The sequence below is a fragment of the Mustela nivalis genome (genome assembly GCF_964662115.1).
Source record: "Mustela nivalis genome assembly, chromosome: 17".
NCBI lineage: Eukaryota > Metazoa > Chordata > Mammalia > Carnivora > Mustelidae > Mustela > Mustela nivalis.
The window spans coordinates 7413112-7436727 of NC_139036.1; the positions used below are offsets into that span (position 1 = coordinate 7413112).

The 23616-nt window shown below is 43.1% G+C and overlaps 1 protein-coding gene across 8 annotated transcripts in view; it reads left to right on the forward strand.

Moving 5' to 3' along the window:
• MAP2K4 (mitogen-activated protein kinase kinase 4) overlaps window positions 1-23616 on the forward strand; it is a 132619-nt gene that overhangs the window by 61668 nt on the left and 47335 nt on the right. For 7 of the 8 annotated variants that reach the window (XM_082708444.1, XM_082708446.1, XM_082708445.1 and 4 more), the window contains 2 exons: window positions 6111-6285; window positions 20353-20472. In XM_082708444.1, coding sequence (XP_082564570.1) covers window positions 6111-6285; window positions 20353-20472 — 295 coding nt within the window. The remainder of the gene's footprint in view (window positions 1-6110; window positions 6286-20352; window positions 20473-23616) is intronic. The other variant, XM_082708449.1, reaches the window with a different exon arrangement.

A 23616-nucleotide genomic window follows, 5' to 3' on the forward strand; every position in this document is an offset into this window, starting at 1 on the left:
ATGACGGCTTAAATAAGACAGTTTCTTTCTTTCTGTAGATGCAGTCTGGAGGTAGGCAGGCCTAGGGTTGGTGTAATGACTTCATGGTCATTAGAGTCTAGAGATCTTCAATATTTTGCTTCCTCATTCTCAGTACATGAGTTTCCTTCTCAAGGACCTGAGAGTGGCTGGAACTCCAGTCATCACCAACATTCCAGGCAACAAGAAGGAGAAGGGGGGGAAGAAAAAAAGGAAAAAAAGACCTTCCTTCCAGCTGAGTCAGCTCCTTTAAATACCCCCTTTATATTGCTGCTTCTTACTGCCAGGAAGTTTGATTCTTTGTCAGCTTGGCCCATCATAACAAACTACAGATTGGGTGTTTTAAACAACAGAAATTCATACCCAGTGGTTCTGGAAGCTGGGCAGATCAGGGTGCTGACAAGGTGGGTTTCATTCGGAGGGTTCTTCTCTTGGCTTGTAGGTGCCGCCATCTTGGTAGGTGCTCATGTGACCTTTGTGTGTGAGGTTGGGGGAGAGACTCCACTGGGAATAGCTGTGTGGTGTCCTTCTTCTAGGACACTAATCCTTTATTGGATCAGGACTCCATCCTTATGACTTCATTTAACCTTAATTACCTCCTCAGAGGCCCTGTCTCCAGTAGTCGCTTTGGGGGTTAAGGCTTTGATGTGAATTTTGGTGGGAGGGGTGAGGGCTCAGGCACAGTTCATTCTGTAGCAGCTGGGAAGTACAGCATGTTAGCTGCCCCAGCAAAGGATGGTGACCTTATCGAGAAGAAGAGGATGGGTGTTGGGTGGCAGCTGACTCAGTTCCCCATTGGACTGTCAGGTGCTTGAAGGTGGAACCCTGTGGAGCATTCACTGAAGGCAGCTCAAGATACTCTATGAAATTATCCACAGAGAACTGGGAAAGGGAGAGAGATTTAGAAGTAATTGCTGATAAAACACAGCCCCTGGTCTGAAGAAAGTGATATCCCAGAGAGAAGTAAGAGTGTAGCTAATGGCAGTTTTACATTGCTGCTTGCTGGTCTTTACATTTTCCCGGTCTTCATCACGAGTGTGTTTTCTGCTGTTCATATATTTTCTCTCTAGGCCTGCTATTTAGTTTAGGACAGAACTTTTGTCTTACGACAGAAGTCACCATCAGCAGACTGCACATAATCTCCTTGTTGCCCTGGAGCCTCTTGGTGAACTTTTTTAGAAGTGGAATAAACCAGGACTTTGAAGTTACAGGTATAACGCAGGTCACGAAAGTGTTTGTCTTTTGTACTTCTGTGCACTTCTGCAAGGGGGCTGACGGGAGTTGGTTGCACATTATTGGGTCAGTGGAGAGCTCTGAAACTCATGGCACCTGGAAGCTCTTACGTCACATGGAAATCATTTATTCTCTCCAAACTCTAGAATTTGTATGATTGGATTTCATTTTCTTATTATTCAATACTTTGTTAACATTTTTGAAAATTTGGGGTTTTGGTTACGTAGAGGTCTAGTAAAAAATGAAGAAGCCTCCTTTTGATTTGTGTTTGGCATCAGTTGGGAGAGATGTAGGAACCAGACATAGGGAGATGACAAGATTTTCATATGTATTTTTTTAAAGTATTTATTTATTTATTTGAGAGAGAGAGAGAGCGCACTTGTGTAAGCGTGGGGCCAAGTGGGGGGACAGGGAAAGAATCCAAGGCAGACTCCTACCTGAGGTGGAGCCCAAGGCATCATGACCTGAACGTGAGCCAAAGCCAAGTGAACTGAACCAAGATTCATTGTATTCTTGATAAAATTGGAAATTTTAGCTCAGATTTTCAGGCCAGAATATTTCGCGAACTCCTCCCGGCCTCAACATAATTAGACTTACGCATCCCTTCAGTGGCAGCCTCTTATCAAAGGCATGACAGAGGGACAGCCAGAGTGTCTGTATCCTCTCTGCAGGACATCTGGCTTCAAAAGAGAGGACTTGAACCGAGTGTGTTTAGTTTCTTCTTCCATATTCACTGGTCAGCAGTAAGGGCTCAAGTGAGAGACCCAATCCCTCTCTGTGGAAAGATGAAGCATGGGGGGTACAAGTGTTCCCTTAAACAATTGGGAGAGGTAAGCTCTAAAATCTTTTATTTTTTTTTAGTCATTCATGTGGCTTCCCTTTACAAAGGCAGGGAATAGAGTCTTGAAAAGGAACGTGGACATACTAGCTGCAGGGGACGTGGACCCAGCCTGTTTATGTTAATCAGCACATCTGCTACTAAGACGCAGTGTGTCCATGAGTTGATTTTCCAAATTTGGCTCCAGTCCATTAATAAAGTTGATTGTGTATGGTTTTTTTAAGATTTTAACTTTCTGTTGATGTCTGTAGAGTTCACCCAAGTTTATTACTGCCCTGAAAGTTCTACTTACCTTTCTATGAGAGAAAATATTTGAATGGTGACATCAGTTGTATCTGAACAGCTTCCCAGGTGCTAGTCTCCATCCCCAAACGCTGCTGTTGGAAATACTATATTCATCAGAGGCGCCCTTGCAATCAGACTTGTGATCTGTGGGCATTAAAGAATTAAGTGTATAGCTAACTTTTAAACTAGAATGTATATCATTTGATAGTCTAATTCCAAGTCCAATTATGACAAAGTCCATTCTAACTTGTTTTCATATTAAAGACCTCTAAATCCAAAGGAGAATGTTACCAACTTACTTAAGGACTTTTCTGTATACATGGTTAGATATGGGACTGGGAATTGCTCCTGTGTGAGATTTGAGTGAGTTTGAGACTTGGAAGCTCAGTCCTTTGCTTGTTTCTTGAATAGAGCCCAACAGAGGGAATGGGGAGATGTCTGGGTTAGGAATTGCTCATGTGGAGCACTTAATATACATTTTAGAAGGACAAATGTAAGAGTAAATATAAGGTCTTGGGCTGAACTTAGTTATGGATGAGGCGGAGGCATTGGAGGTAACTTATAGGTTAGTAGGGTTGAGCTGAGCAGATTTTCAGGTAAGATATTAATAATGAAATCTGGGAATTTTTGATCCTTTCTAGTAGAAGTAGCACTTAAATCCTAATGTGTCAATCCTTGATACATTGGCCCCAAGATAAAAAACTACAGCCAAGGTTTTGGACACTTAGTACAGTTGCCTCAGTGGTTGACTGCTCTAATGTAATGGTAAACAGTCAGGTTAGACTGCATCTCTGTCCAGTCCTTCCTTGGAAGCCATTGGGATTGGACTAATTTTTAAAACAATGACTGTGAAATTGGATTCGATTTCACAGGAAAGATCTCCAGCCTGCTGGAAGTGGAGACTCCATGAACATGCTTCATGATGGCATAACCATAGCATGTTTTTTTCTGTGACTTTCACAACTTTTTCTGTTAAATGAGAAGATGGACTCGGGAATAGCCTTGTTCTGCTGTTCACTTTTTGTTTCAGCAGCTTTACTGAGATATTATTCACATACCATACAATCTACTCCTTACACTATACAGTTCAGTTACCTTTCCTATGTTCAGAGTTGTGCGTCTGTCACCTTACTCAGTTTTTTGAATATTTGCATTAGCCCAGGGAGAAAACTCGCATCCCTTAGCTGTCAGTCTGTTTGCTTCAAAAAAAAAAAAAAAAGACCTCATCCAGAAACTATGCAGCACATTACAATAAGCCAAGCTATTCGAAGAGATATTCCGTGATTCTAAAAATTGATCTTGTAGTAATAGTTAATATTACAACTTGTTATTCCGTGGTTTGTATGGTAGTGAAATGCTCCATATCTCAGGAAGGCTAGCAACAGACGCTATCTAATGCAATGTATTCATGGCAGTGACAACCTTTGCCATATTCTGTAGGCTAGAAACAGGTTGCAGGTCTTGTCCACACTCCGAGAAAGGAGCTTACACAGAGCTGTGAACCCAGGGAAATGCAGCTCACAGGGAGCACCTTAAAGCCCATCTGCCACGCCCAGGAATTAGTGAATAATGTGAAAATGTTACTTCCAGTTTGCACGGTACTTAAACTAACTCTTTTTCAGCTACACTCAGCAATTGGCTGGTGCTGTTTCACCAGTGATTAAACTGAGTCACAGAGATGGTGTTTACATGCGAGTGATCATAGAACAATAATCATTTGCAAATGAACTCCTTTGTGTTAGGATATTTCTACATCATGAAAAAGATTGCTAAGAAAATTAGTCACTAGGGTCGACTGGTGAAAGTATGTTGTAAACAGAAAATAACTTGTGTGAAAACAGCTGGTATTACGACTTACTGTGACCTGGGAATCCAGCAGTCAGAGTGCCGGCTTACTACCTGGTTATTTGGACAAAGTGTATAATCTTTGAGCTATGACCTTGAATCGTGGTTACTATTAATACTAGTAAAGACAGCAATTCTGGGGAAATGATTTTGAAATTCTGGATATTTTGAGAGCCTTTAAAGTAGCTACAAAAAAACAGTTCTGCTAACCTGAGAAGATGTATCTAAATTTTGGAAGACGAAAAATAAATAACCAAGCATGTAAATTTTTCTTGCTTGTGTTCCTGGATCAGATTTTTTTTAAAATTTTTAAATTTTTTATTTTTTATTAAGATATAATGTATTATTAGCCCCAGGGGTACAGGTCTGTGAATGGTCAGGATTACACACCTCACAGCACTCAGCAATAGTACATACCCTCCCCAGTGTCCATAACCCAGCCACCCTCTCCTTCTTCCGCCCCCCCCAGCAACTCTCAGTTTGTTTTGTGAGATTATGAGTCTCTTATGGTTTGTCTCCCTCCCAATCCCATCTTGTTTCATTTTTTCCTTCCCTACCCCCCAAACCCCCCACCTTACCTCTCAGCTTCTTCATACCAGGGAGATCATATGATAATTGTCTTTCTCTGATTGGCTTATTTTGCTCAGCACAATACCCTCTAGTTCCATCCACGTCATTGCAAAAGGCAAGATTTCATTTCTTTTGATGGCTGCATAGTATTCTATTGTATGTGTGTTTGTGTGTGTGTGTGTGTGTGTGTATACCACATCTTTATCCATTCATCTGTTGATAGACACCTAGGTTCTTTCCTAATAGTTAGGCTATTGTGGACGTTGCTGCTATAAAATTCGGGTACGTGTGCCCCTTCGGATGACTACATTTGTATCTTTAGCGTAAATACTCAGTTTTCACACTCTAGTTTTGATATAGTTCACTCCTACACATTGGTGTCAGGGGGCAGGGCGGGGGCAGGGCGGGGGCGGGAGGGGGACGGGAGCACAGAGAGAGGAATGAGATTGTTTTTATGTCTTTCGTTGGATTTGCTTTTTTACAAAGCATGGTTACGAGTTAATGTGTTGATCTCCAGGTTGGAAGTTTGGAGATGGTTTTTTAATTTAACGAAAATCCATAATGAGATTTTTGTCCACACATCATTTGGTTCACCTCATCGCTCTATCTAGGTTGAAGGGTTCAGAGTTGATGGGTACATGACAGTTTTTCTCCTGGAGGCAGCTGGCCATTCATTTGACTACCCCCTACCTCAGTGTGGTATGGGCAGGAACAGGGCAGTATGTAGGGTCCTATTTCCCAAACTTTGCCAAAATCACTTGGGGATCTTTAAAAATACTGTTTTTTTACTCCTGCCCCCAGATACTCTAATTTAATTGCTGTGAGATGATACCTGGGCATCTGCATTTTAAGAAGCACACCAGGTAATTTTAATATGCAGCCAAGTTCAGGAGCGGCTGTCCTTAGAATGGAGGGCCTGGGGTTATTATCATCAGGTAAGGCAGGGTAAGAACTGTTCGGAAATGAGGTTCGTAGCTCTTGGGATTTTGCACTGGGTAACGCAGTTTTGCACAGTTTGGAAAAGATCTTGTATTTGGACATGAAAACTGGTCTACAGAATTACTTTCTTCAATAACTGGAAACTTGGTTTTCTGAATCACATTAAAGCTGTGTTTATTGACTCCCTGAGTTTAGGCCTTTCTTATTGAGTTCAGTGTGTAAAAAACCAAGACGACGTAAACAAAACAACTCCAAAAACCTGGAGGTCAGAGGGTGTTAGCAGCTTGAAAAACGTTTTCCCACGCATTCATCAGTGCTAGCTATAAGAAAACGTCAAAACCTATTTAAAATGTGGAAAAATTGCTTCCCAATATTTTAACAGAGAGAGACTGAGAACACACAGCATTGAATCGTCAGGAAAACTGAAGATCTCCCCTGAGCAGCACTGGGATTTCACTGCGGAGGACTTGAAAGACCTTGGAGAAATTGGACGAGGAGCTTATGGTTCTGTCAACAAAATGGTCCACAAACCAAGTGGGCAAATAATGGCAGTTAAAGTAGGTGATGCCCGTCATTCTTTTTGGCACTTTCCTCCATTAGGTGCGATTTCTGGGTGCAGCGCTATCCCTATTGTTCTGTTCTTGCTTGTGTGGTAAACACGGGTGTTTGTAAGACTGTTTCTCCAAATCCTCTGAGGGTGTTTTGTACAATGGTTGTCTTGTCGGTGAAACATTTGCTATTGCCCCAGAAACGCGAGTGTATGAAGCGCGCATGTTCACTGCACTTTTGGCGTGATGCATTAACGTGTTTTAAACTTCAGGCCCTTCCACTGCCAAGGTGAGTTCAGGCCGGGCGGCTGCACCCCTGGGAGCAGGGCAGTGCTGCACTGAGCCAGGCGGGGAGCTGGAAGAAGAGGCAGTGCACTGGGTTGGGCAAGGTGCGGGGCTAGGGCTAACAGCAGTCTTACTGAAGGTTTCCTGGAAACCACGCACATGCTGTTGCCACTAACCTCAACCTTACTCGGCCCTGACCGGCTCGGCTCCTGTTTGTTTATTTCGTCTCCATCAGTACTGCCCTGTTCCCCGGTTGGAAAGTTGTATCGACATGCATACCTTGTGATAATGCTGTCTCCTCCTGTCCTTACTGTGAGTGCCATACCATATAATATGCTCGTTTAAAAACGAAAGAAAGAAAGTCAAGAATGGCCAGAAATGGAGATCAGGCCGTAGACTGTACCTGGCAGGCTGATGGGGGTACCTGTTACGAACGGATGGTTTCCATCCGACGCCTGTGGGCCCATGTAACTGTAATGTGTTTCATCTGTTTGTTTAGACATTGAACAGATGTTTGCTGTGTGTAAGATGTTACAGGAACATCGACAGTGTTGGGGGTGGGAGTTTAAAAAGAAAAAGGACTAATGAGATACAACCATTCCCTTGTCCAACTTAAAATCCGTAGGGGAACCAGTAACGCCTCAGTTTACTAATTGACAGTCTGAGCTAGTCAGCTTCCTGTCAGCGCCCTATCGGGAGAGTTTGTCACAGTGACCTGACAGGGGAGGAGCCTCAGTTTCGTAACTGACTTTGGGAGTGGATTTGTATCGCATTAATGTGAAATGCTATCTGTGCTGAAGTTTATTGTGAGCAAAATGTTCCTCTCTTTTTGCCTCCGTCATTGTTGAGCATTTCTGTTTGGGGGGGTCATATGAAGCTGAAGGGAAATTAATGATGCGGGGGGGAATTTTATGATTCTCCTGATGGGCTCTTAGCCTTGTTTTTTGGTCATAGTTCTTTTGCAATGTGCTGACACCTATAGGCTTTTTTCTTAGCATGACTCAAACGGAGACAAGATTTTACCTAGAATTGGGGGACCTCTATAGAAGCACAGGCTAAGGCCTCTGTTTTGATTATCTGTTGAAATAAAATAGTGTCTTCCTTGCAGTGTGGAATGATTTTCCCATTTTTGTTTTATGCCACTGCAGTGTAAGTGGAAAGTCATTTTCTTTAGATTTTCTCGGATGAGGATTGCATTGCTCTTATGTACTCTCTGCAGGTGACATCTGCTGTTCCTTGGCTGGGTCTTAAGGGAGAGCTAGCCTATATAACTGAAGTTCTAAACTTTCTTGCAGATACTAGGGAAAGGACTTGTAAATAATTATGTACTGCTTTTCTCAGTCTGTGTTCTCTGCTTTACCATGTAGATCAATATCGTAATCTGTTTCGTTATCTGGATAGACTTGAGCCGTGGTCAGTAGGTTTTCAAGGTAAAGAAGGAACGGGCTTCATTGTGACTTGAACAAAGTGTTTTTTTTAAAGATTTTATTTATTTATTTGACAGAGAGAGATCACAAGTAGGCAGAGAGGCAGGCAGAGAGAGAAGAGGAAGCAGGCTCCCCGCTGAGCAGAGACCCTGATGCGGGGCTCGATCCTAGGACCCTGAGATCATGACCTGAGCTGAAGGCAGAGGCTTAACCCACTGAGCCACGCAGGCGCCCCAAGAAAAGGTTTTCTTAATTTGATTTGAACTCTGTAATGCTTACTTGAGTTTCGAAGGAATTTAAGGGCAAATATAGGAAATTGCTGACTTCTACTTGTAATCTGACCTTATTTTGAGAACCCTATTAGAATGCCTTTAAAATCCCAGCTCTTAAGAAGTACTTCTGAGGTGGTCGTAGGACCTACAGATTGGTAATGGTCATGTCTGTACCTGCCAGTTGATACTGTCTCTTTTGTCGATCCGCTGGAATTCCTGAGCCAGCGTGTTAGTTTAGCCTGGGGAGGGTGGTGACAGGACGTAGCCACTGACATGTTGGCAGGGCATAGTGTCGGATTCCATGACATTGTATGATACTTGAAGAGGGTTTCTTCCTTAATACACATTAAGGTTTGATACCAATTTGATGATTGATAGATGATGTCTACTATTTTTATATTTTTAAAGATTTATTTATTTGAAAAAGAGAGACAGCACAAGTGACAGGGAGGGACAGAAGCCGAGGGAGAACCAGACTCCTTGCTGAGCAGGGAACCTGATGAAGGACTTGATCTCAAGATCCTGGGATCATGACCTGAGCCAAAGGCAGATGCTTAACCTAGACTGAGCCACCCAGGCACCCCTACAGTTTCTAAAAGTGTGTCTTGTTGGTCTCTGAAAGAGCTTATCCTTTTGTCACACCTGAGAGTTTGTTCCTTTATCAGGTAGGCCCACGGACCAGATTGATAAGTACACACACAGGCAGCTACACACACAGGCAGCGTGTGGTTAGGGAATTGAGTTGACATTTTCCATGTAGATAGTTTGATGACTAAGCACCCATCGTGTTTAGCTTTGAGATAAGGACTATAGAGATTTAAAAGAATGGGAGGTAGTGGTTCACACTCCCATGAGTTTTCCATTGTTGTTGGTAAAAGGAGGACACACTTGAAGCGGTTCTATACCAGTGTTTTAATATGCACTTTAATAGGGCAGGATTACTTGATTAAACATTAAGTTTATCTTAGAAATACATTATCCTTAAGATTTATTTGCAGTATCTAAACAAAAGTGAAATGTGGTATTAGACTGATTTTTCTTCTTCTTCTTCTTCCTCATTTTTAGTTTTGAGGGAGCCCTTCCCCAGTTTTATTTTGTCACATGGAAGAAATGCTTGAAAAGATGATTTGTTAGTTACCAGAAACAGTAACTTAAAAATCGGTTAAGACGTAACTTAAAAATCAGTTAAGATCTAATAATTCAGATTCAGCAAGGTAACACCCAGCATATGTAAGAGTTGTACTTACACCAGTTTCATGACCGTTGGCCTGAGGACAGTTCTTCAAGCTGCCAGTGAGGTTCTCTGCATTAGGCCCTAAGACAGGGAAAATTTTGAACCCCCAGTTTCAATTACACATGCCTGGGGAAAGAAGTCTTAAGTCTTTTGCGAGTGGGAGTGTTATGACTGACTTACCGAACTTTTTGAAAGACTGAGTCATGGGGCTGCAGAGGACAAAGCCATTCCTGCCCTAGGATCTTCTGAAAGCTTGGTAAGGATAGCCTTCCACTCTGATTGGGAGCGTAGGGCTTCGCTCAGCATCCTCTGCAAATTACGTTTATTTAAGGGTCCATTTTGCATGACAGTGGAATAACCAGGGATTGATGGTTACGTTTCTGGGCTAGGGTCAGAGAAATTGGGAGCTGGGAGAAACACCCCTCAGTCTGGTCCACAGATGATCAGAATCGGCATGACAGAGCAAATCCGGGATGCAGGAGTAAAGCGTTAGGAAGAGTGGCTTCTGGCCGCAGCTCAGGCCCGTGTCCTGGAATGGAGCAGTATGACAGAGGCAGGCTGCGGACAGAGGGAGCCTTCAGGACCTGACTGCATGTCCTTCACCTGACCTTGCCTGTGGCATAAACCATGCACCCATGCTAGACTTCCAGCTTCCCTGCTGTGTCCTAATAAACCGTGTCCAGGTTGACTCTTGAAGGTCTGCTTGTGTCTGTCTGTGGGCTTGTTGGCAGGGAGAGTAGAAAAGAATGCAGATGAGAGGGACTCTGAGGGGATGCAGTTGATGCCCCTAAAGATGGAAGACTGGGATTGGTACTTAGAGTGGGGATCCCGGAGCCAAGGCCTGTGGCATGGATGGCGGGCAGGTCGGTGGGGATGCGAAGGTGTCGTGTTGAGCTTGTCACTGTTGATATTTACAGATGAGCTTTCAGTCTTCTGCTTGAGAAGTTATCTCTGTTAAATCAGAGAGACAGCTTGGCTGTCTGAGGTTAGGTGCTTAGGTCAGCCTGAGTTATCGACCTCAAGGGTTTCGAGTGTTTTCCCTTTCTTGCTCTTGGGCCTAATTGGTCTTATTCCTTCAACCCTCAGGGTGTTTTCTCTACTCTTCCAGCTCTCCTGTTGCATTGATTTGAGTGCCCCGGATCGATGCTAGGCTGGTAACCTGATCTTGATTCCTGCATTCCTGCCTCTCCCGTGGTATTTGGATCTTGCCTTCTGCATCCTTTGGGAGTCGAGACCTAGGTCAACCCTCCTGCCTGGTGGGACCCCAGAGCCCCCTCTTCCTGCCCCCATCAGCAGCCCCCTGCTCCGTCCTTGTCTGAGCAGTGTGGGGGCTTCCGTCTGCTCATTGGGGAGTGGGGAGGCCTCCCTGATCCGGGCAGAGCTGCATGTGTGGGAGCGCGGGGTTCAGCAGAGGAGAGGACGGCTTGCTCATTTGCCCTGTCGCTACAGACACCTTGCCCTTTCTACCAGAAGTTCCGTTACTCAATAATTCTGGTGGGAGCTGTGAACCTCATTGGATGAAGTTCATTTTAGTCTTTAAACATTGTTCTTGCCCACTGCTCTGAAAGCACTAGAATGAGAGTTGGCAGGAGTGGCCTTAAATGGGAGAAGCTCCTTTCTGAGAGTATGGAGTGCTTAGGCAATGTCGTTGAGTTTTAGACGGTGCAGTGCTAGTGCTGATATTCCAGATCGCTTGTGGGTGCAGAGGTCATGGCTGTGTGGTTTTAAGTTGAAGCTTGATTCCAGTGCCTTCTGCTCTTACTTGACTGGCTGGATCATGTGGCTTCATTAAGAAATCCATGCTGGGTGGAGCCATGCTCTTGGGCTCTTCTTAAGGTTGCTTGAATGTTGCAGTGTTGCAGATGAAGTGTGAAGTGGAGGCCTTCCCAGAGAGGGCAGATCCAAAGGACACAGCGGTGCTGTCCTCCCATCAGCCTTGGTTTTGAACTCAGGTCCCTCGTGTAGTCAGGTTTGGAACTCTTTTTTTTTTTTTTAAAGATTTTATTTATTTATTTGACAGAGATCACAAGTAGGCAGAGAGGCAGGCAGAGAGAGAGAGAGAGAGAGGAGGAAGCAGGCTCCCTGCCGAGCAGAGAGCCCGATGCGGGACTTGATCCCAGGACCCTGAGATCATGACCTGAGCCGAAGGCAGCGGCTCAACCCACTGAGCCACCCAGGCGCCCAGGTTTGGAACTCTTTGTATGCACAAGTTTCTTTTGCTCCTCGGAATTTTTACACCATGGCTTCTTTCGGTTAACAGAATTGTGGAGAGACCCTAATAAATAATAGAGACAAAATAGTACTTTTTTGGCCGGGGTAGGAGATGGGAACCCCCTCTTGCTCATACTGGAAGCTCTTGGGACATGAACTCGGAGGAAAGCTCTGGGATCTCTGGCTCAGCCTATGTAGTGAGTAATTTGGAGAAAAACCTTATCACATTTCACTGTGAAGGAGGATCATCTGACCCCTTTCCGATATGCCTTCTGCACATCTTCTGTCCTTTTTGTTATTGTGGTCTTATGGCCATGCCTTGGAAATTGGTTAAACATCAGATTTCCTCTCTCATATCTCACTTTAGTGTCATGGGTACCAAAGTAATGATCTGTCGTATATGATTTTTAGGCCTTGCAAAATCTTAGTGCTGAGAATGTACCCTTTGTAGGTAGATGCTATAATTAGTAAAGAGGAAGAAGATGATACCGTCTTTTTTTTTTTTTTTTAAAGATTTTATTTATTTATTTGACAGAGAGAGATCACAAGTAGGCAAAGAGGCAGGCAGAGAGTTGTTGGGGGAAGCAGGTTCCCCGCCGAGCAGAGAGCCCGACTCAGGGCTCGATCCAAGGACTCTGAGATCATGACCTGAGCCGAAGGCAGAGGCTTAACCCACTGAGCCACCCAGGCACCCCGATGATACCATCTTTAATCAAGACACATGTAACTTGTCCCATTAGCTTTGCCCTCAGGCGGTTCTGCCCGTGATATGATAAATACCCCATATATTTTGGGAACTGATCTCCCCATTTCTGGGGGGATGGGTAACAGAGCCTGTGTAGAACTAGGCATTAATTAGGTCTCAGTATCCGCAGTGAGGAGAATAGGGGGTATTATTGTTAATTAATTAATTTAAGATACAATTGAGAGTTCATTAAATTGATTCTAAAGACCTGGGGTGATTTTGCAATTAAACATTAGTCCTACTTTAGTAGAAACACGTTTTCATAATTTAAAACAATTGATTTAGCAGACACTTATATTGGTTAGTCTTAGAGAGGAAAGCCAATTTTGCATCTACGGTCAGCATTCCTAATACTTGGCTTTTTAAACTGTTTTAGCTAATGCTGCTCTCTGTTTTGATCTCGTTAGTGAGGGCATTTGAGGCAGAGAGAGTGGGCATTTCTGAACGCGATCTCATTAGAAGACTCTAGCGGCTGAGCCATGAACCTCTGTGGCAGGGGCTATGGCATCTCTGTTTTGAACTTAGGAGCACAAGAATGCCCGAGGTTTTCTGCAGCCCCAGGAAGGGGGTCACAGCACACGGATATGCTGCAGTGGCTTCTGGGGTTTTCCACCTTTGCATTAGAACTGACTTCTGGACATTTCTGCCGGGAAAGCAGCGTTTTTGTAAGGATCCACTGGGGCACTTGGGGATCTGATGCGAGATCCTTGCTCTCCTGTCCCCCATATCACTGATTTAGGTTGGCCTGAAGTCACCTACTCACTGGCAGTGGGCTTCCCTTCATATTTTATTCACAGACACCAACCTTAGGAGTGTTCTTTAGCAAGGGATGCTTAAGGAACAGAGTGCTTTCCTGGCTTGGCAGGGTTGGGTTTGTAGATAACAGGAACAGGACACATTTTCAAAATGTCATTGTCACAACTGTTTCAATTAAGATAATCCTTGTTCTTTTCATCTTTTGACTTGGTTTTTTTTTTTTTTTTAAAGATTTTATTTATTTATTTGACAGAGAGAGATCACAAGTAGGCAGAGAGGCAGGCAGAGAGAGAGGAAGGGAAGCAGGCCCCCTACTGAGCAGAGAGCCCGATGCGGGACTCGATCCCAGGACCCTGAGATCATGACCTGAGCCGAAGGCAGCGGCTCAACCCACTGAGCCACCCAGGCGCCCCTTGACTTGTTTTTTTTAAGAGATTTATTTGTTTTAGAGGAGGGAGGGACAGAGGGGAAGGGAAAGAGAGACTCAGACTGCCCACTGAGCTTGGAGCCTGATGCGGGGCTTGATCCCATGACCCTGAGACTGTGACCTGAGGTGAAATCAAGAGTTGGCCACTAAACCAATGAGCTACCTGGGTGCCCCCTCATCATTTGATCTTAAATGAAATGGTTGCTATGGAGAGGCTTTCCACCTAAGACCCCATGCGATCTGTTTGCCCATGAACCCGTTCTAGGATTTCTGCATGGGTGATATTTATCAACGTCCACTTGGTAGAACCCAGGGAGCTTTAGGTTTTATTCTTGTCCTGGGAATGGTGGTTCTAGCTGTCATACCACTCTGGCAAGACGTTTGGCAATTACTTGAAGCACAGAATCCTGATGTTTCGGTAACCTTTGATGACGATGGATGCTTACACTTAGGGATGAGCCCCAGTCGTGGACGTGAGTTTTAGCTACATGCCAGTGATTGCAGACCCCACACCGCTCTGCTGAAGAGGATATACCTTCCGTGCTCCAGTTTGGGTGGGTGGCAAGTTGAAAAGGACACCTTGCCATGCTGAGGGTCAAAATCCTAATACCTGGCATCATTTTATCAGATGTCAAATTGTCTTAATCAATGCCTAGATAGTCTTTAAAGCCACGCACTGATTTCTGGTAAGGTGATCGAACCCATCACCTGGCTGGACCTCGTTGTATCCAAGTCTGAATTCTCATCGGCGAACTCACTTCTCTTTTCACTTTGGGTACTTGGACCTTGTTCGTAAGGTACCCTGAGTAGCTGAAGCTGACCATGCATGGCGAGCCTGTGGAGTCACCGACTGCGCTCTCACGACCTTGCTATGCTGCACTCTGGACCCTCCTCTGAGCCCCACACAAACCTGACATGAACTGGTGAGAATTTAGAGACCTCGTCTGCTGGGACTAGCAGGCATGCCCTTTTACTTTAATTCCTTCTGTTCCCCCACATCTCATCCCCCGACATACTTTCTCCATTTCAAAACAAAAGCAAAACAAGAATATCAGTTCAAATTAGTAGATATTTTTTCAAGTTTCTTTGACTATGTTGCTGTTTTCAAGTCTGCCTCTCTCAAGTTTGTTCCTGGACACCTCGGTTCTTCCTTAGTTCTTCCTCTGACTTCCTGTCTGTTTGCAGATGACTTGCATCTTTCTTGCCTGGAATGATCCGATCCTGGGATCTGACATCTGTCACACACATTGTGGCACTGCTGTTTTTAACCAAGAGCTTCTATGACTTGTCATCAGTCTCGCCTTATTCTGAGTCTTTCGAGCATATGAGGAGCTCTTTCCCCCTTCTCTGAGCAGGAATGAGATCACATAACCCAGAGGGCCTTCCCCACACCCACATTGTCCAAGAGATAGAGCTGGCCATCTGTCTGACCTTTTCTTAGAGCTTGAGTTGGTAGGAAGAAGAGCTCTGGATTACTGGGGAGGGTCAGAAGTTCTCACGCCAGGGCCCGGGCAGAGACAGACTGGGTCATTTCAAGGCAAGCCCTAGTGCTTTGGTATATCCCTGGCCTCTCTAGCAACTAAGAAATCTTTGGGAACTCTGACACGGAGATGTGAGGGGGAACTTGGAGTCAGCAGGAGTGGTAAGACTAGCAGCTGGGTATTGAGTTAGCACCTAAGCAAAATGCTCCTTGCTTCTGAGGACCTGCCCCCCTGGGCCTATCTTCTTTTGCTTCCTCTACAGCTTGTCCCTTAGCCATTGTGTTGTGAGCCTTTCTTCCTTTTCTCTTTGCCACAGTTGGGCCGTCCTGGCCTTATCCCATAATAGCAATTGGGTCATCGTGACACTCTTTCCTTTTATCGGTTCTCTCTGTTTCTTCTGACCCCTGAAAATCCATTTAGGAAAGGAAGAGAAACAAACAGTAAATGGTTTCTTTGATAGTGTCTGCTGCTCTTCCCATCCTAGTCCTTCAGTGAATGTAGTTTTAATAGTTCCCATAATCCCTTTCCATTAGAACAGTGGGTCTTAATCTACTGGAAAGTTCTTCCTACTTATGTTAGCTTTATCCCCAGCCATTCATTCCTGATGGGCAGGTTGGCAGGGTTTAGAGATAATGTGCAAGCCTCATCTAAGTGTGAAGGTCCCAGTATATTCAGCGGCCACCGAGAACTACGCCACATTTAAATATGGCTCATTATCAGTGAAGGGGTATTTATGCTTTCAATTTAAATTGTTAAACATTGAGGCATTCCAAATGAAGGCCAAGTATAAGCTGCCAGCATTTAAATTTACCAATGACTTCCAGATGCCACATTGTGCAGAGAGAAGGAAAGCAACCTTTTAGCCACTTCTTGGTAAATCCGTCTGCGTGATTGGACCATTCTCAGAGTGGATGTTGTTGTGTTTTGTGCACAAGGTAGGACAGGGCAAGAGGACAATTTCTAACTTAAATTTTTTAGATTACCCATGGAACCTGTTAACTTCCTGTCACTACAGCTTAATCAGTATGGAATTCGAGCATCGGAGTTTATGGCTCCAGCCAATAACATGAGTTGGGTTGGCTATTCTAGAGAAGGGAAGCTCTGCGGACTTCTACATTTTTTAAATTTTCAAGACTTTAATTTCTTTCTTTCTTTCTTTCTTTCTTTCTTTCTTTCTTTCTTTCTTTCTTTCTTTCTTTCTTTCTTTCTTTCTTTTCTTTCTTTTTGAAAGAGAGATAGCAAATGGGAGGTGGGAGTGGCAGAGGGTAAGGGAGAAGGAATCTTAGGCAGGTTCCACACCCAGTGTGAAGCCCGACACAGGGCTCTATCTCATGACTCCGAGATCATGACTGGAGCTGAAACCAAGAGTCGGATGCTCAACACATGGAACTACCCAGCCCCTCTTGGGCTTTTAATTTTAATTTTTATACATGGATAAGAGCCATGTGTAACTCTAGCAGTCGTGAAAACAGAGAATTGAGTATTCAGTTTATCCTTTTTCTGTGTCTCTGGAGGACTTCATTGGAATCATTGTGATGTTGCTGATCTGTAGCAAACAACTTTTTTTTTTTTTAGCTTCAAGTATATTGATTTCTTCACTATGGAAAACAGCTTCTAATATAGGGTGGTAATTCTTGTTTTGATTTTAGGTATTTTCTCTATATTTTGTTCCAAATAAAGTAAATCTTGTGCTAATTTGAAAATACTTTATTACTGGAAAAGCAATGTGGATTGATTTTCAAAAAGTATAATTTGTCCTGAGAGCATGTAAGTTGGAGTTAGATTAATGAAGGAGTGACAAGTAAAAGAGCTCAGTAGTTCCACGGTGAAAAAATTAGTGAATTTAATGGGTTCTGATATTTGGTTAAAAATGAAACTTTTAAAAAAACTGATGGTTCTTGAGATGATTTTCTTAAATATTTTGTGGTCTTACGTGCGCTTTCCAACCCCATTCCTTATGAGGAAAAAAAAATGGTCTTCCAAACTCAATTAGTCTTATTTAACTTTTAAATTTATGATATAAATAAAAGGTTCCTGTGATTCAAGACATTTACCAATACATTGCTTTCTGAACATTCTAATTGTGAGAGATTTTTTAGATATAATTCGTGTCACCTTTGTGCTTCCATTTTCCATTCTCATCCCTCTTAAGGAAAGTTCTTTTTCCCTCTTTAATTTGAAGATCTAATTGGCTTTATGATACGAGTCTGAGTCAGGTAGCATCTCATCTGGCAAGGAGAGGGGAGTTCCAAGGACAGTGTCAGAAAGGGAAGGGAAGTGTGTCTTGTTCATGTGTTCCAACTTGGGGGATTATTCTTAATATTAGAGAGTCCTGGCTCTCCTTATTTCCAGTGGTAGAAATCTTACCCACATGCGTCGTTTTGTTCCATTAGAGAAGCGTTTCTAGTCGTGAGTCTTACTATTAAGAATTCTCTCATTTGAGTCATTGATCATTATGTATTCTCCAACTTGAACATTTATTGACTTAATTGAGTTAAAATAACAAATTTGAAGCAACCACTATTGTAGCTGTGTGCTTGTGGCTAATCCCCTTTTTGAGTCCTTTAAGGCCTTTTGAGTCAGTTTGTTTCATTAAGTACTCACATAGAATACATGTTGCAGTATAGCCCTAAAACTTCTGTATAATGGAGAGTTAGCTCTGCTTTCTCGTCCCCAAATGATTCTGACTCCGTACCACCAGCACTTCTTCTACCCACCGCCTGTCCCTTGGACCAGATGTTCAGAGAGCACGAAGAGATGATGATCTCTTGACCGGTATCCAAGAGTGGAATCCGTTTCCTGGTAGACCAGTCAGCCATCCAGCAGCCCCGTGCTCTGTTTTGTACTACTAGTGGCATTAAAGAATAGTTTGCAGCTGAACAGATTTTACTGCTGTGTTGACGAGCTCAAAGGTTTGAGCTGTGCCAGGAACCCTGTACATTCCTGTTCATGCTAATCTGGCCCAGGACTGAGAAGTAGATGCCAGTCCGATGCTGGGACTTCAGTTGGGCCTCCAGTCCATGTAGTAGCACGCGCCCTTTCTGGGGCTCCTGCAGTACGTAGAAATTGTCCTCAAGAGTCAGTTACCGATGGTAACAATTGAGGTTTTGGCTGTAATATGCTTTCCAGTAGTTGAAATATGAGCATTTGTACAAGCGGAAGTTTAGAAAACCATATAACCAGTTTGGGGAAACAAATTAGGAAAGAGGATATCTTCTATACTAGTGCCCTGTGGCATGTGAGTGTTAGTATATTTATACATACCCCTCTATCTGTACAAGTGAAAATAGGAAAAAAAAGTTTTAAACCTTTTAATAGTGAGAATTCTTTGGTTGGTGGAAATCTTCCTCAGAGGATCATTGCCTTTTTCTTCCCCATTTCTCTGTAGTTACCGGCTCTCTGTCTTTTAAATGTAGGTATATGAGATTGTTAAGTTTTTATTAAAAAATTGCCTTCCCAAACTAGTATTTTCACAGCTATCCTTTCAGTGTTATTGTTTTAAAAACAGGAATACATGTAATTAAGATGTTTACCAAAATTATTGATGTCATGGTTTTGAACTAATAACAAATTACATCTCTGGGCTATTTTGACTTTCAAAAAATATACTTTTTGAGCAGACGTTATCCTGATGTTGATTTAAAAGAAAGATAACTAATCTCCTAGCTCTGAAAATATAGAAATGAAACAAAGAAGGCAATTTTTCTTAATTTTAAAAGTATTAGTCTTACTTTGTCATTATTTTTTGTTCTTCTTATTTATTTATTTATTATTTCTTGTTTGTCTGGGTAGTGATATTCAGTGTTAAAGTCTTAAATCAGTGTATACAAGAGGATGCTAGTTAGTAAATTTTATTTGATATGAAGTACTATAGCTAGCACTCTATAAATTTTAAATAGCAAAATTAAATGTGTTTGTGTTTGGAATATATGGAATTCCTCATTTAGTGGGGAGAGAGGAAGATGAAAGAACCTGCTTCTGTTCCTTCTGCAACTGCTTATTGTCATGTTACATGGAATACATCTTTTGTATCTCTCTGTGCCTCTGGCTTCTCTTCTGTAAAATGGGCTCAAGAATTTAATTGACTGCCTTCATCCCTTTCAAGAACATTGAGGACAGATACCTTGAAGTCTTTGGAAGACAAAATGCCACCTTATGTATTTTTTGATATACTAACTTGCCTTGTAAGTATGTACTATATGTCGTACACAGTGGTGCGGTGTGACATTGTGAACTTTTTTTATGAGAAAAAAGTTGTCTGCATGCCTCCATGTGAAACTATAACTTTGTTATTCATGTTTTACGTTTTCTGAACTTGATTCTTCCTATCTCTCTCTCGTGCAGCGGGAACTGTCCCTCTGAATGTCTCCGTGTACCCTGCTGTTCCCGGGTGGGCAGTGGGCGGTGGGGGCACTGGTTTTGGAGGCAGTCTTTTAGAAGTGTGCCGAGAAGTTGTGCAGGTGGGTTAGGGATATGGCCCAGGTCTACCGTGTACAGAGAAGAGGGCCTCATCGGTGTAGGAACAGACAGACAGCCTTCTGTCTCCTCATTTGTAGGTTTTCTTTCATATGTTCCTACTGTGCTCCTTTCTGACCCAGCGGGTAGGGAGTCAGGTAGAACTTTTTGTTCTTAACCTGTAGACTGTGGTGGAGGGGAGAATTCCAGCGTAGGATCTGGGAGGCTGGGAACGTTGTCTGTGTGCTGCACCTACACTGACCCCATGGTGACCTGTTCTGGATTGTTTTGCATCTTTAACGAATGAGGATGCTAGGGGGTAAGGCTGCCAGGGAGTGAGAAGGCCCTTTCTTGCTTTGAATACCTAGACGCCATACAATCAAGGTATCTGTGAAGCTCATTATGCAAATGAAAACTGTTTAAGTACAGCTCCTAATGCTTTTTTTTGTATTTGCATGTGAGGGTTAGTTTTCACTGCCTACAAACTTTGTTACATAACTTCCAACGTCATCCCTGGATGCTTGTGGTTAAAAAGCCCTGTGTCCTTTAAAGAATTCCCAAGTGCTATTTTGTTTAAAAAAAAAAAAAAGAATCCCAAGTGCTATTTTGTTTTTCTGTTATAAAAATTGTTCTTGTAAAGTCTAAGGAAGATGATAATTTTTATGTCTGGTTAGTATTTATGATGTTTGCTTAGAACTTTTCAGTCTTGTGGTGGTAGTGGTTTTTCTCAGGTTTCTAAAGTTGTTTTATGTTTTTGTGACATCTTTTGTCATTCTTTTCCAGAGAATTCGGTCAACAGTGGATGAAAAAGAACAAAAACAACTTCTTATGGATTTGGATGTAGTAATGCGGAGTAGTGATTGCCCGTACATTGTTCAGTTTTATGGTGCACTCTTCAGAGAGGTAGGAATAAATAATATGGGGGGTTTAGCTGATGAATAAATATCTAATTGGAATAAATAAGAGGATGGCAGGCTTAGATTCTGATCTCCAGTTAATTGCCATACATCAGCAATAAGCTGATTCCTCAGTAATTTAGCATATAATTCATGAAAATATACATGTTCATTTCTAGCATTCATTGTTCCTTAGTTAAGGGGTGGATCTAGTACTTTTTAAATACATATTTATGGCTGTTCCTTTCTTATAGTTTCTGTTCTTTTTTTTTTTTTTTTTTAATAAACTAATTTTTTATTTTGACAGAGAGATCACAAGTAGGCAGAGAGGCAGGCAGAGAGAGAGAGGGAAGCAGGCTCCCCGCCAAGCAGAGAGCCCGATGTGGGGCTCCATCTCAGGACCCTGAGATCATGACCATAGCCAAAGGCAGAGGCTTAACCCACTGAGCAATCCAGGCGCCCCCTAGTTTCTGTTCTTTAAGAACCTGACAAATGAGCTGACTTCTGGATGTTAACCCTTTGCCATAGGTTGGGCTTGCTCTCTCAGCTCTGAACTCCCTCAGTGTAGCCCCCACCACCCTTTTAAAAACTTATTTATTTCTGCCATCAGCTGTATCTGCATTTAATGTAAGCATTTACTCTCCCTCAGTACAGCCCATGAGGAAATTCACAAGTATAGTAGACATTCTCTTAGCCAATCTTCTCATCCAGATTTTGCTGTAGAAACTGTGTGTGTGGTCGGGGCACCTGGGTGGTTCAGTTGGTTAAATGTTTGCCTTTGGCTCAGGTTGTGAGCTCAGGGTCCTGGGATCAAGCCCCACTTGGGGCTCCCTGCTCAGCCGGGAGTCTGCTTCTCCCTCTCCTCCCTGCTCCTGCCCCCTCTCTTGCTATCTCTCTCAAATAAGTAAGTAAATAATATTTAAAAAAAAAGAAAGAAAGAAAGAAAGAAACTGCATGGTCTTGGGGTCATGTGTCTTCTTTTTGGCCTCTGGTTATTCTGTGTCCTGACATAGCTTGTCCCTTCTGCCTCCAGCTGTCAAACCCACATCCTCTCTTCCCAGTCGTCCCACTGCCTGAAGCAGGGAAGGGAGTTAGGGCAGCGGGCGGAGCTGGTGCTGGGCCTGAATCAGACACTTTATGGTGTCAGGACAGTCCTGGTACACTTGGGATACTTAGTTAGGTCAGAAGGATTTCAGCTAAATGAACCCTGAAGCACTTTTAATGCTCTTTATAAAATACCATTCTCATTGTGAAAATGGTAGGATTGTGCTGGTGGGGTCCTCGCGAACTGGTGAGAGCCCTTCTCCCTTCTTTTTGGGACTGGATCACCAGGTGTGTATGTATGTAGCTTTGGGGGTTTTGTTGTAGTTACTGACTTAAAAAATACTGTGTTGTAAGATAGGACTGGCTGTCACACTGACTAGAAATCTATGAAGTATTGTCATTGGAGACGACGTTTGAGATTAGTCAACGAATTTACTGCTCAGTCCCTATGTTTTTATTAATTTGTTTTTCTGTATTCTTAATGGGTGACTCTAGTAGGTAGAGGCATCCATTGCTTTGCAGAGTCACTAATTAATTAATGTTAATTCTAGACTCCTATAGTTTCTTCTTACTCTGTCCTTGTACTTTTATGACTCGAATATCTGTGTCTGTGACCAGGTACAACCTGATTTGTGAACCTCAACACTGCAGTACCTGTAGTGCGCTGGGACAGTAGACAGTCATGTATTGAGGGAACCCTGGACCTAATAGTCCCTAATTCCGTGCTGTTTGTAACATCACACATCTGGAGCTTCCTTCGTGTTGCACAGAGCTCTTGCCATCTCCTCCTCCCTTCTTCCCCCAAACCATGAGTTTAGTCTTTATAATCACTAAATCCTCTGGCTGTTTTACTCTTCGGATCTTATGCAGAGCTGTAGTGGCTTAGGGCCTGGACTAGACTTTCCGCTCTTCTAGAGTTTCAGCCAGCTTTTCCAGCATTGTAGTCCCTGCCTCTCGCGGGGGTTTCCCTCCATAGAGTGTGGATGCGCAGTCTGTTTCTCAGGGGCATTGTTTCATCATCCCTTTAAGCAACATTTAGACGTATGGCCCTAGCCCACACAGTGTAGAAGTCTGATTTCATGAAAAGAAGGCAGAGTAAGTGATCTGCAGGATGCAAAGTGTTGGAAACAACGCAGCAAGCTTGGAGTCGCATCTCCTCATCGTTCATTATGAGAAGCTGGGTAAAGTGCAGTGTAACTGACTCAGGGAGGGCGAAGGGAGTTGAGATAGGCCACCGTAAGCAAAAACATCTGTTGGGTGTTCCGTAGTCGTCTTACAAGCTCTGTTTGTAACAGCCTCAGGACATTCGGGGGCCTCATCCCCCTTCTCCAGAGAGGAGGCAGAGGTTCGATGGGAATCACACAGCCAGTAAGTGGCGGAGATGGGACTTCAGGGACAAAAGTCTCACCGTTCTTTCTGTTACAGAACAAGTGGTCTGGGGATGAGAAACTTTCAGCTTCGTTAAAAAAAAAAAATCTACTTTTTAACATTGCTACAGTTCTTGAGTGTGATCAGATGAAGGCTGTAGAACTATACAGTTAAGTTGTATAAAGTCACAAAATGCTCAGATAGGCTGAACATGAACCCCCCACACCCGTGCCCCAAGAGTAATATGTCCTTTCTGAATTTAAAAAAAAAAAAAAAAATTGAGTTTAGAAGCTAAAAGTGTACCTTTAAAGAAGAATGCACAGGCAGAGTGTGTTTCCTGTGGTTACAAAGGTTAAAAATACTAAACAAATTTAATAAGGGTCTAGAGAAACATTTTTCTTTTGAGGTTGATCACTTCAAAAGATCTTTTTGGTGACCTGACCTTCAGTTCTAATAATAAGCCTACGATTCTGGGTTTATGAAAGGAAAGAGCAGAAGTGAGCGTATGCAGTCTGGAATTCTTAACCACCGCTGTGAGGAGGACAAATGGCCTTTAATGCCTGTCACTGTGAGGAACCTTCCAGAACATTTCACTTTGTAATTTGTATGCCCGTAAGACATCAGTTTGTGGTTTGGTTCAGTCAGCTGTCACTCAAGGACTTGTGGGATGTTTGTTTTCTTCTTCTGGCTGCTCCTCTCGGGATCAGTCTTTCCATTGGGTGATAATCAAGCCAATGCA